Raw genomic sequence first — 16,076 nt, 5'->3', positions numbered from 1 at the left:
TGGCTCTGAGGAAGGATTTCCTTGCAGAAGGGGCTGTTGGGCGTTGGAATGGGCTGCCCAGGGCAGGGGGGGAGTCCCCGGGATCCCTGGAGGGGTTGAAGAGTCGGGCTGAGCCAGCGCTGAGGGATCTGGGGGAGTTGGGAAGGGTCAAAGTGAGGGTCATGGTTGGGCTGGAGGAGCTTCAAGGGCTTTTCCAACTGAGATGGTTCTGTGAGGATTGAGGGGTACAGGAGGTGATAGCAGGGTACAGGACAATGATGACCATTGAAGGCCGGTGGTAACACAGCTCATCCTCCCAGTGCCACTCTGGCCACCCCCCCTACCCCCCTAAGACAGTCTTGAATTTGTAGAGCACACAGTTCTAGGGAGTCAGGGAGGCCCTTTATCAGGTTTCATTCAATTCGGGTCAGGTCTTGGCAGCCCCGGAGAGGACCGATGGGGTACTGAACGCCTGTCGTGCATGAGCTGAAGACAAGCCACTTTCTGCATGCTTTAGGTCACTTGGTCCAGCCCCAGCATGGGGATGGCTCCTGGCTCTCCTCGCCCCAGGGGATCCAGCCCCTGGCCCCATGTACCGGCCTCTGAGTCAGGGACCGGGAGCCCTGGGACAGTCAGAAACACACGCGGAGCCCAGGAGCCCTGCGCCTCCTCGTCACCGAGTTTCATTCTCTCTCCCCCGAGAGTGAGACCTTCCACACATACTCACTCCCTGTTTCTCTGGGGAGTTGAACTGTATTTTTCCCGCAGTTTTGCCACTTCAGTTGCACTATTGGGTGTTTCTTTTGTTACGATTTCCGGGGCGGCATCAGCTCCCCCATCGTACAGAAACTCCCTTCTCATCAGTGGGAGCCACTTGAGGAGACACTTGAGGATTGATTCTCTGGTTTCAAGCTTTATCTGCTCCATCCCCCCCCAGGGGTAATGCCCAGCTACTTCTCTGTTAATCGTTTGGCATTGCTGAGGTAAACGAGAGCCCCCCCATCACTGCACCATCCTCTTTCCACATCCCGGCTAATTCCGAGCTCAACTCTTGCTCCCAAACAAACGCGTTTCCCAACTGCCTTTGGCCCCTCTTGGTGGTTCCCTCCGCCCGCAGCTGCTTCTCCCGCTCAACTTCTATTTTGGCTTGGGAGTTCTTCACCAGCCCTTGTAAAGGTTCATTTTTCTCCTGCTCAGCCCGTTTCACTCCACGTTTATCTCTTTGTGCTGCTGTCAGCGCTGCTCCCAAAACACCCCAAACCGCAGCTTTTCCTTTGCCAGGTCTCCACCTGTTTTCTCTTTCTCCAGATCCTTTATTCCCTCTGCAACAGTGAACGGGCATCGCCAGGTCAACTCTGCCCAGGCTCTCCTTGCGGGTTGGGCAAGATTTACCTGTTCACAGCAGCTCTCGCAAAGGGGAGCGGCCAGATCGGGCTGAACCCGGGAAGCCACGATCATTTGCCGGAGGATTCGAGCTCAGCCCTTCTCCCTGCCCCAGCTCAGTCGATAGCCCTTTCCCTTTAATACAGAAAAATGGCAACTACGTACCCCATATAATCCACAAACAAATGGTCAAGTAGAAAAAATGAACCATTTAATTAAATTTCAAATAGTAAAACTAGGCCAGAAAGCTGGATTGGCCTGGCCCCTATCACTGCCCTTAGCACTTCTGAGGATCAGAACCAAACCCAGAGCTAAGAAGGGATGAAGCCCTTTTGAAATAGTGTATGGGAGACCCTATATGATACAGGGAGGAACATCAACACAGGTTGGAGATGAAATATTAACAGATAATATTATTAGTCTACAAAAGCAGCTGCGGGAAATAGAGAAACTGTTCCTAGGGACCCAGGGCTTGAGGTCTGGACAGGCCTGTACACAACATTAAACCTGGTGATTATGTATATGTCAGATCTTTTTCAGATTCACATCTGGAACCAAAGTGAGAGGAGCTGTTTCAGGTGCTGCTAACTTCACATCCAGCCATCAGAATTAAAGAATGAGCATCGTGGATACATCACACTCAAGTTAAAGGAGCCCGAAACAGCAATGGGTGTCAAAATCGTCTGGACCTCTGAGGCTCTGAATCCAACGAAAGGATGAACATCGATTATCAACATGATTGGACTATGGGAAGGATTGTAAGTGCATGGGACTCTAACACACATTATGCATTAATACAGAACCCTAATTCTAGGTAAGATCAATTGTGGGATATGTACTCAAATACCTGAACATGGAGGGAAAGGAGCCTCTCTAATTGGCATACTAATATAGATTCAGACAAAACAGAGAGTGGCAAATACTTCACCAAATCCCTCCAAGGGAACAACATATTATAGCAAAAGAATTTGCTTAGGGAAAATGGGGGAATTGATACAGGGAAATGATCACCTGCTGTGCAACTTATTTACTTAGAGCAAATTATAGCGATTTCTGAATATTGCTTAATAATCCTGCTTGCCCTGAATCTTCTGTGGAGATTTACCAAGGACCACTGTGTTCATCAAAACAAAGCAATTTTCTGTGGAAACTTACCAAGAACTACTGTGTTCGGCAAAAATAACAGACATGTCCTTGAGAAGCAGATGGGTTCTAACAAGCTGAGTCTTTATGGAGTAGAGATAGCCATGTAGAAACTAGTAAGCTAGTGCTTTTAGAGAAGATAGAGGGAGTAAACCAGCTGGGACCACTCTTGTTGTTCAAGAAATTATTTAGGAGAATCTGCGCATGCTCTGAGGAATGGGGTGGAAAAATACAAGGTGAGGAGGACTGTGAGCCTTCCTCCCAAAGCCCCCCGAAGATGCCCACCAGGAGACAATGGGCAGGCACAAAGAGAACACAAACTGCTGACACCAGCCTCTAGAACTAACCCAGCCTCACTCATGCATATGCATGTTTGTGTTATGTAACCCAATGAATATGTATATCCACACACAAAGTTTCTGGTAAAATCTGCTGTTGGGGTGCAACCTTGCACCCCAGCACCGAAATAAACATCCCTGCTGTGTAACTCTGAGTTACAGTCAGTTTCCGAGCATCATCCAGGAGAGAGATGCAGTCATGGGCTGGCCAGCAGCTCCTGCCTCGCTGCGTCCTGTCAGGGTGCAAACACGTTCACGATGCTGAAGGCTCCTTCAGTTCCTGCTGGTTCAGCTTTTAGTCACCCCAGCAAACACGCTTTGCCTGCTGGCCTGTCTTTTTAGGATCTCCTCCAGTTGTTGTCCTCTCTTCTTCAAGATACACAACTTCCAGATAAAAGCATTTAACAGAGCCGAAACAAGATTCAGCTGAATTGTTAGGAAGTAGATGCCGTGTGCCTCAGGAGCTGGCTGGAAATTCCGTGCACGGATCAGAAAGCAGCATAAAAAGACAGAGGACAAAGGACAGCTGCCAGAATTGTTCTCTATCGCACTGCAGAGAAAAGGGGCACATACAAACAGTTACCCAGGGAATTACAGCCCAACAAAAGCCCGTCCGGCTCCACGGCCAGAGGCCACCACTGCCCGTTCCAGATTCATTTTAGCACGAGAACAGCTCACAGGCACAGGCTGCCCCTTCAGCCTGCAGAAAGCATCGCCACGGCCAGAGATACCTCCTATACTGTTAACAGAAATAATTATTTTATTTCTCTCTGTACCTATTGTACATAGATAGATGATAATTAATTTTATATTAATATAGCTACATATATGTTACAAATAAGTTATTTGCAGAACATCTTTTCTATGGTCAGCAAGTGCTGTTATATCCCGTGAAGGAAACCTTAAAATAAGAGTGGTCCTTTAAAGCACTCTAATTATCAAGCAGCCAATTCCAGAAGTCAAAGTCAGTTTTCATGCTGCCAGGAGACTGGTTTTTAGACAGGACCCGCACTTGGCACCTGTTTAGAAGGGAAATGCAGCTCTCTTAGCTTAAGGTTCTTCTCCTGACATACAAAACCCACCCCTCCGTGCCCTCTGCAATCCTCCCTATGGAGGGGCACACCCATGGCTGCAAAGGCAGCCCCCCGCCTGCCCAGGGGCGCGCCCCAGTCCCCTGTGCCCCTTCTCTGTGCACTGTAGGTTCTCCCCACATTCTGCCTCCCATCCCTCTGTTCCTAAATATCAACAACGACTGTGCTCGCCTCTGCTGGCACTCACACCCTCCCCTTTTCCCTGGCCCTGCCCAGGTGTCCCCCCGTCCCTTCCTCTTCACCCCCGACCCCAGTCAGCTCTCTTCCCCTCTGCAGGGTTTTGCTCCCATCTGTTCCTGCCCGTCTCTGCTCAGACCCTGGAGCACTGCGGCCAGCTCGGGGGTCCCCAGCACAGGGCAGGCAGGAACCTGTTGGAGCGGGTCCAGAGGCGGCCACCGAAATGGTCCGAGGGCTGGAAGAGCTCTGCTAGGGAGACAGGTTGCCGTGTGGGGCGCTGCCAGCCCCATCCACCGCCTGCTGCACTTTCTGCCCCGGCTGTGGGGGGGAGCTGGGGCAGGAAGCCACCCCCATGGGATCCCTCCGTCCTTTGCCAGCGCTGTCTCAGTCCCACCTTGCTCCTTCCTCCGTTTCACAAGGATGCTGAAGCCTACCTGTGGCTAGTGATGCCAGCCCAGGGTATTTGTCTGGCCCAAAATCACCACTGCAGACATCAACCCTCTTAGCATCAACATGGAGATGTCAAATGTTTGTGCTTCCTTGGCTGGAAGCAGTTCTCACCGCAGAGGCTGGGATGCGTGAACCTGCCTCTTCCCACATCCCACCCTCGCAGCTCCCAGCACTCCCAGACAGACCCCCATGTTGGTGGCCCTGCCCGCATCTCCCTTCCCAGAACAGCCAACAGAGCCTCTTGGTTTGGCCCCAAACTGGCTGATTTAGCCTGGGTCCCCTTCTCCCTTCATCCTCAGGTCCTCCTCCAGCTTCCTGCACCAAACACACTCACATCCCTACAGCTTCACAGGGGTGCACAGACACCCCACACTGGTTGCCACAACTGCTCGGCTCGCCCCCCGCGCTGCCCGCAGAGCAGAGCTGTTGCCTGCAGCCCCACTCCCTGCTGCTGGTCCCACTCCCACGCCAGGCAAGGAGCAAGCGTGTGGGCACAGAGGACGGGGATGGGCCCAGCAGAGCACGAGGGGCTGCTGAGCTGAAATGGGGTGTCCGGGGTCTGGGAGGGGCCAGGTGAGGATGCTCAGGGTGATTAAGGCGTCAGGGACAGGGATGGCTATGGGAGGGGCGTGGGGGGGATTCTGAGGTGTCTGGGGATGTGCTTCCCCCAGCACCCCACCCAGCCACGCGGGGGGACAGGTACAGCCCCGTGCCAGGCACATGACGGCTGCTGCTGGGGGTCACGGTGGGGGACCCGGGTGTCGACGGATACAGCCCGGGTATCAAGAATAACACCAATATGGTTTGCCAGCTTGATCCAATTTTATTAAGTACAGAGCATCTTATATACTATTAAGGCGTGATCGCATACAGCTAAACAAGCTGTGATTGGTTCTAAGCTACTGTCCACACAATATAACTCATATTTCATTGGTACAATGCAAGAAGCACGCGTGAAAAGCACAAGCCTATGGACCTCCTACTCAATGTTTCAACTTCACTCCATAGCTCTAGTTAAGGAGTTTGCGAAACAATAGCCCTCTCTGCAATGGCAAGATAGAGAGGAACACTAAACAGTGGTTCTTTACACAGAGGCAGCTAGCAGAGAATTACTCATGTTGGTATCAAGGACCAGGTGGCCGTTATCTTCCAAAAACTTCTCCACAACTCCCCCTTTTTCTTTTTGAACGATCAGGACTTGGCTTGTCACCTTAGTGATGAATCATTTGATATACCTATTATAAACATTGCAATCATAACATAGAAGCAAAATCGAATCAATTCCTGCAACAAGCTACCTAACCAAAAGGGAAGATTCCATTTTCCGAAAAGAGTCTGAAGCCAACTCTCAAATCCGGAGCGATGTTGCTGAATGTGCTGTATATTCTGTTTCATTATGCTAAGTGCCTTGTGAATGGATTTGGAATTATCAGACAGATTCATACAACACTTTCCATCAAAATCTTCACAACCATGTCCTTGTGCCAATAGTAAGAAATCAATTGCTGCTCTATTTTGTAACACGGCATGTCTAACACTATCTACATCGGTTAGTAAAGCTGAAATGATCTCTGAGGTTAGATTAAATTGCTTTACACTCCAACAAGCCAATTTTTCTAAGTTAACTAAAGCATTTGCAGAAGCAATGCCCGGGATCAGCCCAACCCGCTGCCCTGGGCTGGGCCCAGACCTGCACGAGTGCCGGTGCCCTCCCAAACCGCTGCCCCCACTCCTGGGCACCCCCAGTCGCTGCCATCCCCAGCCAGGCACAGCAGGGCTGGGCTGTGCCAGGATCTGCTGCTTCACAGCAGGGTTTGGGGACCCCAGGGAGAGCTGTGGGCCCCCACCCTGTGCCAGGCTGGAGAGTCCAGCAGGGCTGTGTGGAGGAGAAGAGGGTGCTGGGCGGTGGTGGGGGGCAGAAGGGAAGGTATCAGGGTGCAGGGGGAAGGAGAGGGGAGTGCAGGGGGAGGATAACAGGGTGCAGGGGAGGAGGATGGTCAGCAGGGTTGGGGGGCGATAGCCCGGTACAGGGCTGCAGGGGGAGAGCAGAGGGCAGAGTGGGGGTAATTTTCTTACAAGAGCTAATGGCCTCAAGCTGCTCCAGAGAAGGGTTAGACTGGATATTGGGAAGTATTTCCAGGGGATCCAGCCCCTGGCCCCATGTACCGGCCTCTGAGTCAGGGACCGGGAGCCCTGGGACAGTCAGAAACACACGCGGAGCCCAGGAGCCCTGCGCCTCCTCGTCACCGAGTTTCATTCTCTCTCCCCCGAGAGTGAGACCTTCCACACATACTCACTCCCTGTTTCTCTGGGGAGTTGAACTGTATTTTTCCCGCAGTTTTGCCACTTCAGTTGCACTATTGGGTGTTTCTTTTGTTACGATTTCCGGGGCGGCATCAGCTCCCCCATCGTACAGAAACTCCCTTCTCATCAGTGGGAGCCACTTGAGGAGACACTTGAGGATTGATTCTCTGGTTTCAAGCTTTATCTGCTCCATCCCCCCCCAGGGGTAATGCCCAGCTACTTCTCTGTTAATCGTTTGGCATTGCTGAGGTAAACGAGAGCCCCCCCATCACTGCACCATCCTCTTGCCACATCCCGGCTAATTCCGAGCGCAACTCTCGCTCCCAAACAAATGCGTTTCCCAACTGCCCTTGGCCCCTCTTGGTGGTTCCCTCTGCCCGCAGCTGCTTCTCCCGCTCAGTTTTTAATTTGGCCTGGAAGCTCTTCACCAGCCCTTGTAAAGGTTCATTTTTCTCCTGCTCAGCCCGTTTCACTCCACGTTTATCTCTTTGTGCTGCTGTCAGCGCTGCTCCCAAAACACCCCAAACCGCAGCTTTTCCTTTGCCAGGTCTCCACCCGTTTTCTTTCTCCAGATCCTTTATTCCCTCTGCAACAGTGAACGGGCATCGCCAGGTCAACTCTGCCCAGGCTCTCCCTGAGGGTCGGTGACAGGCAGAAACAAACTACATCTCGGATAGAATTAGAAATCAGGTATGTTTATTCCGGCTGGGGTGCAAGGGGATTTCTCCACAAAGCTTGCACACCGTCTTGGCAAGTACCCAGATATTTATTGCACTAAGACTTCCATATCCATAGGGTTATGCAATAAAAACCTGCCTATGCCTAAGTCGGGTTGGGTTAGTTCTAGAGACTGGTGTCAGCAGTTGATGGTCTCTTTGCACCTGGGCATTGCCTCCTGCTGGGTGTCTGCAGGGGACTTTTGGAGGAAGGCCCGCAGTCTTCCTCATCATGTAATTTTTCACCGTTTGAATGGAATGCTGAGCTGGCAGGGCCCCAACTCACAGTGCCAGTTTCCACCAGCTAGTTCCTCTCCTAAAGATAATGGAGTCCCCAAGAAGTCTATGTTATCTCTTTGCTTTGTAACTCAAGGTTAGCTGTTACCTTCTTATCACACTAAACTAATCCCCTGACTGTCTGCTAGGCTGCACGGAATCCACCGGACAGTCTGGGCAAGCAGGATTCTTAAGCAACATTCAGAAATCATCCTATGTTGCTATAAGTAAATAATTTTCAAGGAAAGTGGTCATTTCTCTGTATGATCGGGCAAGAGTCACCCGTTCTCAGCAGCTCTTGCAAAGGGAGAATTGAACCCGGGAAGCCACGATCATTTGCCGGAGGATTCAGGCTCAGCCCTTCTCCCTGCCCCAGCTCAGTCGACAGCCCTTTCCCTTCTACGTTCCCCTCAACGACCGACTCGGGGAATCCCACTTCTGACACCAAAATTCTTGTTCCCTGCTGTGGGTTATGACAGGGGCGGGGGTGAATCTTTTGAGCCCCCCCAGAGCATGTGGCCGGTGGAAGAGCCGGTCTCAGCTCGGCAGAGCCGCGGGGCGGGTCGGGGCACCCCAAGGACCGAGGAGCGACTGTGCTGGTGATAACCCCGTGGGTATGGATGAAGCACTTTGGCCATGAGACTGTTTTCCTAATAACCCATCAACGCACAACCGGTGGCAGTTCAATTAGCCATGAATATATGTAGGAAAGAGAGCGAGAGCAGAAAGAGGAAGAGAGGCGGGGGGATGGGGACAGGGGCAATCAACACCTCGGCTCCTGCATCGTGGCCGAGCACCCAGCTCGGTCTGTAACGCGTGTGTCGACAGACACACCCCTGGGCTGTTGCCTTTACATATTTTTTCTCACACCTGTGCAGTCGGTTGTTCCAGAAGTTTCTGCGTTTCTCTGGCTTCTCCCTGTGCAGTGACCAAGTTCTGTCTCTGGGCAACAACAGGAGGGAGGGGGAGAGCACAGGCCACCACCACCCCCTCCCCGCAGAGCTGCTCTGTTCTCCCCACAGAACATCCCCCTGGAACAGCCTCTTACCAACAGCTTCTTGTTCATGAGCAGCCTGTGACACTGGTAAAGCCCAACGGGGGTAACTGGGCATTGGTCCTTGGAGGGGAGGTCCAGCCATGCCGAGTGCCCGTGGTGTCTCCCAGCAGGGCTCAGCCCACCGCGGGGGGCACAAGGGTGCCCGGGGAGGGCAATTCCATCCCCTGGCTCGGGGTCCCCGCTCTGCCCCCCCGTTCCCATCACGGCCCCAACACCAGCAGCACCCAGGGCCACGGGACCCCAAGGCAGCACGTGGGAGGGGGACGAGCCAGTCGCAGGCAGGGGGGACCTCATCTTTGTGTCCCCCCATCCCCAGAGCTGGGTCCTACGGGGCTCTCCCCCCCACCCCAACCTGGGTGCCCCTCAATGTCCATTTTGAGCTTTTGCCAGGAACCAGGAGCAAGAGGCCCCAGGGCCGGCGACCGTCAGCCCCCGCCCTCGCCTGCCCGGGGCCGTGGGTGCCCACTGCCCGTGTGGAAGTGACTGCAGACAAGCTGGGTCAGCCGTATTTATTGAGAACAGTTGTGGAGGGATAAAAATATTTCCACTAGCTCTATAAGAAGTTATAAACCTATACTCTGCTTATCCTTTAATAAATGCCTCTATGACCGTCATGCGAAGGTAGGTACTTCTGTAAGAAAACAGCGAGATTAAAAAAAGGAAAGCGCTAACGCACCCTGCAGGGCCCTGCCCACGGGCTCCCTGCCCACGGGAGCCGAGGGACCCCCCGGCTGGCACGGGGACACGGGTGGCACATGCAGAGGCTGCCCCAGCACCCTGCAGCACCCACCCTGAGCCTCAGGCAGATGCAGCCTCCGTCAGTGAAGCCGCCCGCACGCAAACCCCCTCACCCAGGGGTGACCCCACCCGGGGGACCCCTGCTCGGGTGGCCCTGCCGGAGAGAGGAGGAGTCCCCATGCCAGCGAGCTCCCAGTGACCCCACTGCTCCCAGTTCTGCCTCCACCTGCAGCCTCGCTGCCCCCTTTCATCTTTCCCCATACTCGGGGTGGTGGGGGGGGGGGGGAAGCGAGGCGGTAAGGGGGGGTCGGGTCCATCTCCCCATGGATGCCCTGCAGCCGCTGGCCGGGGTGTGGGCCAGGACTGGTCCCAGGGACCAGCAGCGATGCTTTGCCAGGAAGTGACACAGATGGGGACACCCTGGGGGGACACAGAGACACGACGCAGTGCTCTGCAGGGCAGTGACACGGACGGGGACAGCCTGGGGGGGACAGGGAGACAAAACGTGCGCATGGGGAACCATCACTGGGGCACGGAACAGGTGAACTCCGAATCAGTTCCCGAGCTCTCTGGGCAGCCGAAGGCAGGGCGTGCAGGGGAGATCCCCGCTCTCCTTCCCATCGCCGGCGCTATGGCAGCTGCAACCTGCCCAGCCGGGGGAGCCCCCCAAGCCCCACCAGACACAGCGTGAGGAGGATTTTGGCAGAAACAGCTGCACACCTGTACCCCTCGGTACACCTCTCCTGGGAGCTGCCAGCTTGTTTCAAATACCTAGAGTCATCTCCTTGCTCCCTAGAGACACCTCTGGAAATGTCAGTGCATCAGGAAACGGTGCTGCAGGGAGTTACACCCCGGTTGAAATGGGCAAGAACAAACCAGCTGCCAGCACGGACGTTTATTTTGATGCACGTCGTACATCCTTGTGAGCTGCGACAGGACAGGAAAGGCAAGAGTGTACGTGTGTTTGGTGATCAATAAAACCAAGCTCCCTCTGCCGGAGAAAATCCCAAACGTTTGATTTGCAGGAAAAGGCTTTAGAAGGAAACTGCCTTCCCAGCACCACGCTGGCAAAACCAGCTTAGAGTAAGTTTCTGTAACTCAAAATCTTCAACCTGCAGCCACCCTGATGTGCTCCAGGTCCTGAACACAGAAACCAGGGGAATGACAGGATTGTGAAATCAAGTCTCACTGACCCAGTATCATCTCAGGCTCCCACCCAGTGGTCTCAGTTGCCGATTGAGGAATTGCACATTAGTGCTAATTGCCAGACAAGCTAAATACCAACATTGTCATCTCCAGTCTACATGAAGACACGACTGTTTGAAAAACAAGCAGTTAAGGGTTTGTACACACGAGGAATCTTGCCAATCCATCCACGCACGGAGAGGTCTCTGTGCTGAGGCTGTGTCCACATGGCACATATAGTCAATGGGCCACTAAACGTTCCATTTAAATGCCATGCAAGGTTACCTTGGGGGCAAGAGAAAGCATTTTAAAATGGATAATACAGCTTCAGAGTCTCCATTTCACTGGACCTCAGTGTAACTCAGACACCACAGGGGCAAGTCCTTCCCAAATAGCACTAAAGAGCTTTAAGTCAACCTTGCACAAGCTCATGTCAATAAAGTGCTGCAGAAATCAGCTTCCAAAAGGAAGCCTTGGACTAAGGATCTAGTCCCATAGGCCATCTGCACCTGACAGATGAAAACTTTCCTCCTCCAGCTGACTTCAACTCTCCCTGATTCCATTCTAGGAAATTCACTACTTGTGGGTGGTACAAAGGAAAAGGTCATGTCGAGAGGATAAAGCAGAGCTCACTTTAATTGTCATGTAAGAGTCATGCCTTCTAAAAGGCAATGAAAGACAAGGAACACAGCACAGGCTCGTCGGGGAGAGAGATGCAGTCATGGGCTGGCCAGCAGCTCCTGCCTCGCTGCGTCCTGTCAGGGTGCAAACACGTTCACGATGCTGAAGGCTCCTTCAGTTCCTGCTGGTTCAGCTTTTAGTCACCCCAGCAAACACGCTTTGCCTGCTGGCCTGTCTTTTTAGGATCTCCTCCAGTTGTTGTCCTCTCTTCTTCAAGATACACAACTTCCAGATAAAAGCATTTAACAGAGCCGAAACAAGATTCAGCTGAATTGTTAGGAAGTAGATGCCGTGTGCCTCAGGAGCTGGCTGGAAATTCCGTGCACGGATCAGAAAGCAGCATAAAAAGACAGAGGACAAAGGACAGCTGCCAGAATTGTTCTCTATCGCACTGCAGAGAAAAGGGGCACATACAAACAGTTACCCAGGGAATTACAGCCCAACAAAAGCCCGTCCGGCTCCATGGCCAGAGGCCACCACTGCCCGTTCCAGATTCATTTTAGGACGAGAACAGCTCACAGGCACAGGCTGCCCCTTCAGCCTGCAGAAAGCATCGCCACGGCCAGAGATACCCTATACTATTAACAAAAATAATTATTTTATTTCTATCTGTACCTATCGTACATAGATAGATGATAATTAATTTTATATTAATATAGCTACATATATGTTACAAATAAGTTATTTGCAGAACATCTTTTCTATGGTCAGCAAGTGCTGTTATATCCCGTGAAGGAAACCTTAAAATAAGAGTGGTCCTTTAAAGCACTCTAATTATCAGGCAGCCAATTCCAGAAGTCAAAGTCAGTTTTCATGCTGCCAGGAGACTGGTTTTCAGACAGGACCCGCACTTGGCACCTGTTTAGAAGGGAAATGCAGCTCTCTTAGCTTAAGGTTCTTCTCCTGACATACAAAACCCACCCCTCCGTGCCCTCTGCAATCTTCCCCTCAACACTGACAACTTACAGTGAAAACGATTGGCACTGCATCAGTCAGACACTCTCCCAGAGCAACCTCAGTGTAAACCAAAGCCAGAGGGACCTCCGTGTCACGCCCCAACTCAATCCTCATTCGGGCAACTCTGACACAAAACGTTCCTGCTGGCAAATGCATTTGGAAACCAAGCAAGTGTAAAATGATACAAAAACCCACACTGCATGGAAAAATCCCAAAGGATTAGTGTCAGAACAGATTTGGAAGCAAGAGATTGGAAAAAACAGGAAGGCCTAACAGAAGAGTGGCTGATGCCAGTCAGTCCGTAGCACGGTGCTGAAGTAGAACGGCTGCGGGAAGGTTTTAATTACTCAAGCTTTTCATCTCCTTCCTCCACGTCTTTCAGACTGAGCACTTCCAGTGTTCCTTTCCCTTTTGTCCCGCTCCGGATCAGCTCATCAATCTCTCTGAAGCAGCCGGGGTCAATAAGGCACACCTGAAAGGTTCCACATTTCATAAGTCAAGCAGTAATCCTTGATTCTCACCAGCCCCTCTTCAAGGGCTAACAGGAATTTTCATTTTAAAAAATACATTGTTTGGTTACTGAGAAGGACTTTGCAGAGCTGATAAGCAATTTCTAAATAACTAATCTGTCCACAGAAGTTCTGCAGTTTCGTTCAGCCAGGCTGGACGTGTCCTTTGACAGTTGGGACTGCTAGATTCTAATCTGTTCTCGGGAAGATTTCTACTAACACCAAATATTGCTCTACCATAGACTAGTTTTTCAAAAACTCATTAACCACTGTCAAAATACAGGCCTGACCCACCAAATAAGTAAGAGTAACATTCCATATAGGCAGAGAAACTTATCAGTTGTAGGATTCCAGGAGAAATGGCACCGTGATGCTCCTCAGCTTGAGGCAGCGTCTCTGTATAATGGAGGAAGCTACTTTCAAGCTTCCATCAGTAGCGCTGCGTGAAATTAATAAGTGCAAACCACACCTCTGATTTAGAATCTCTGGTAAACTTGCAGTTTATCTAAACCACTGCCATTTATTAATTCATCTTCTAGTAATCTGCACAGCAGTAGCCAAACCAAGCATGAAACCCACGGACTGCTGTATTGCTTACAATCTCCAGCTGCTCATGGAAGTCTTCGCTCTCAATAACTTTAATCAGTGGCTTGAGCTTCTCTTTCAGTTTCTTGCCCTCCTTTGCTGGAAGAATAAATCGCAGCCTCATGTGAGCACGTTCGATTTGCATGGTCTCCTTTAACTGCCTGATCACTTCCAGTGCCTGCAGAGACATTAAGAGCACAGAGCATTCACACACCTGCTTCAAAAACACCACACAGCTCAACATCTCAAACCCTCTGCAGTAGCTTCAGACACATTTCTCAGTCCCCATCACCGCCACTCTGATGCAGGGAGTTTGCCATTACGCTGTTTTGACAGATCAACAAAATAAAAGCAGAGTTCTTGCTGCTTGTGATCACTTCCAATACTTCAATGAAGTGTCTGAAATAATGTTAAATAGCAGATAGGCTGCAAACAACAGAAACCCACGCGGATCAGATGCAAAGCCTGATTTACTACCTCAGCTAAAATAAACGATAAAACTTGTATTTCTGTTCCACGCAGATCAGTGTTGCCGCTTTAATTTGTTTCTTTCTTTCTTTCTCCCTTCCCTGAATTGTTGGAAAACAAACCTCACGAGTTTTGGAAGCTGTTTGTACCCAGCCTTTAACTGCCAACCGGCTGAGTAATCACTCTGTGGGCTTTAGAGCACAAGGCTTTTCTGTTCCCTCCGTGACTGCCAAGAGAGAAATTACCCTTAGAGACAGCACCTCTGACCAGAAGCTGATGTTGCAAGCAAACTAACCTGCTGCTTCGTGCTCTTGTGTGGTTTGACAGAATAGTGAATGTCCTTCATGGCTCTTTCTATAAGGATTACTGTGTACGGCCTCTTGGTCTCAGGATTCACACATTTGTCAGCCACAATAGTCGCGATGTCTCTGAACATCTGCTCCAGCTGTGTGTGTCGTTCTTTGTCCGACACCTGCAGCTCCCCTTTGGATAAAATCTGTACAGTCAGAAGGAAGAAACCAGGCGATCAACATCACAGATTTAACTAAAGAGCAAAAACTCCAGTGACCTCATCCAATTTAACAATTGCTTGAAGGGTTGCTTAGAGGTGAAGTGCAGAAAAAGAATATCCGTATTCATAACGCACATCACCACGACTGACAACGCTGGAAACACTTCAGACAGGAATCCCACCACAGAAGCACTGAACTACAAAAACACAGGCGCAGATTTACTGGGATGCTCATCACCCCCAGGCCCACAGTGCATCTCCCACCGGGAAGGACAAGTCACATCTGTTCTGAACCCTGAACTGAAATGTCTCAAGTACGCAACGGTGCCCTTCTTTTCGCTGCGTCCTTAATAACATATCTCAGGTGAGAAACTCTTCAGCGAACCTTTTTTCCGTCTCCACGAAGTCGGTGCATGAAGCCGCGTGTGACACAGAACCCTCCCAGCTCTCCTCGGCCAGACGCATAGAGACAACGTGAGCCTGTACCACAGAGGGACCCCTCCCGGCCACCCATTCCGGAACAAATAAAAGCCCTGTCGCCCACAGCAGCACTGCCCTTCTACAGCAACTTCCCAGGAGCAAACCAAGCGGCCGCGTCTGCGTGCCCCTTACGAAAACACACGGAAAGGATTCTGCCGGCTTTTAGAGAGCCGAGCGGGTGAAACCCACCATCTTACAGATTTCTGTTTGGTCGTCCGTCCCAAACGCTTGGACCAGATCCTCCTTCTTCGCCACCTGGCCTTTGGAAACGTTGACAAACACCGTGTGCGTCTGCAGGACCTCGTCGAGATCTTTCTCGCTAGAGGCGGGGACAGGGTTAGGAACGGGCCAAGGCAGCGACGCACGCGGAGCCGCGGGCTCGGAGAAACAAGCGCTGCCGCTGCCAAGGGCTGCGCCAGGGGAGCCCGGGAACTTCTGCTGCCGGAACGGGGCTGCCCGGGGCCGGGCAGCGGAACCGCACAGCGCCGCGGGCCGCTCCCCGCTCCCGGTCCGCCAGGGGCCGCCCCGACCCCGCGGGCTGCACAGCCGGGTGCCGCGCGAGCTCCCCGGCTCCGCAGCCGGGCCCGACGGGGGGCGGCTGCTCCCCGGCTTCCCCCGCAGCCGGGTCCCCCCGGGCACCCCCCGCCGCAGCCGGGCACCCCCCCCCGACCTCCCGCCGCCGCGGCCGGGTCCCCCCCGGCCTCCCCCCCCCGGCCGCCCTCGGCAGGCCCCGGCGGTGCGGCCCGTCACTCACGCCCCGCTGCGCCATCCCATGACCTTGTTGCGGTAACAGGCGATCTCGAAGCGCTTCCCGCCGCGCCGCGCCCGCACCACGGCCACGTTGGTGAGGCGGATCTGGTTGGTGGGGGTGAAGATGGACATGGCGGCGGCGGCGGCCGCCTCTGCGCCGGCGGCGGGCGGGCGGCGGCGGCGCCGGGGGGCGGGGCCGGGGGCGGTGCCTGCCCGCGCCGCCGCCCCATTGGCCGGCGCTAGGCCGGGCCCCGCCCCCCGTGGCGGCACCGAAAGGCGTCCGGAGGGAAACGGGGCG

The 16,076-nt window shown here is 52.8% G+C and overlaps 1 protein-coding gene across 1 annotated transcript; it reads right to left on the bottom strand.

The window, feature by feature from the left end:
- Positions 1-11,446: 11,446 nt before the first annotated feature.
- Positions 11,447-15,965, bottom strand: SBDS (SBDS ribosome maturation factor). Its single transcript, XM_074922984.1, has 5 exons — positions 15,783-15,965; positions 15,218-15,347; positions 14,333-14,533; positions 13,583-13,747; positions 11,447-12,947 (listed from the first exon to the last, which is right to left on the bottom strand). Exons 1-5 carry the CDS (start codon positions 15,908-15,910, stop codon positions 12,819-12,821), a joined length of 753 nt encoding a protein of 250 aa, XP_074779085.1. The 5' UTR covers positions 15,911-15,965; the 3' UTR covers positions 11,447-12,818.
- Between the last annotated feature and the right edge of the window lie 111 nt (positions 15,966-16,076).

Source organism: Athene noctua, chromosome 19, assembly GCF_965140245.1.
Source record: "Athene noctua chromosome 19, bAthNoc1.hap1.1, whole genome shotgun sequence".
In the NCBI taxonomy this organism is placed as follows: Eukaryota; Metazoa; Chordata; class Aves; order Strigiformes; family Strigidae; genus Athene; species Athene noctua.
The sequence above is the reverse complement of the archived record's forward strand: the minus strand, read 5'-3'. Positions and strand labels throughout refer to the sequence as shown.

What these genes read in the sequence shown, in the direction of transcription:
- SBDS (XM_074922984.1), bottom strand. Translation starts at nt 15,910, where the DNA reads ATGTCCATCTTCACCCCCACCAACCAGATCCGCCTCACCAACGTGGCC. An exon ending in ATGGGATGGCGCAGCGGGGC is followed by an intron (nt 15,348 to 15,782) that starts GTGAGTGACGGG and finishes CCCCGCCTCTAG; the next exon opens with CGAGAAAGATCTCGACGAGG. An exon ending in AAACAGAAATCTGTAAGATG is followed by an intron (nt 14,534 to 15,217) that starts GTGGGTTTCACC and finishes CTGACTGTACAG; the next exon opens with ATTTTATCCAAAGGGGAGCT.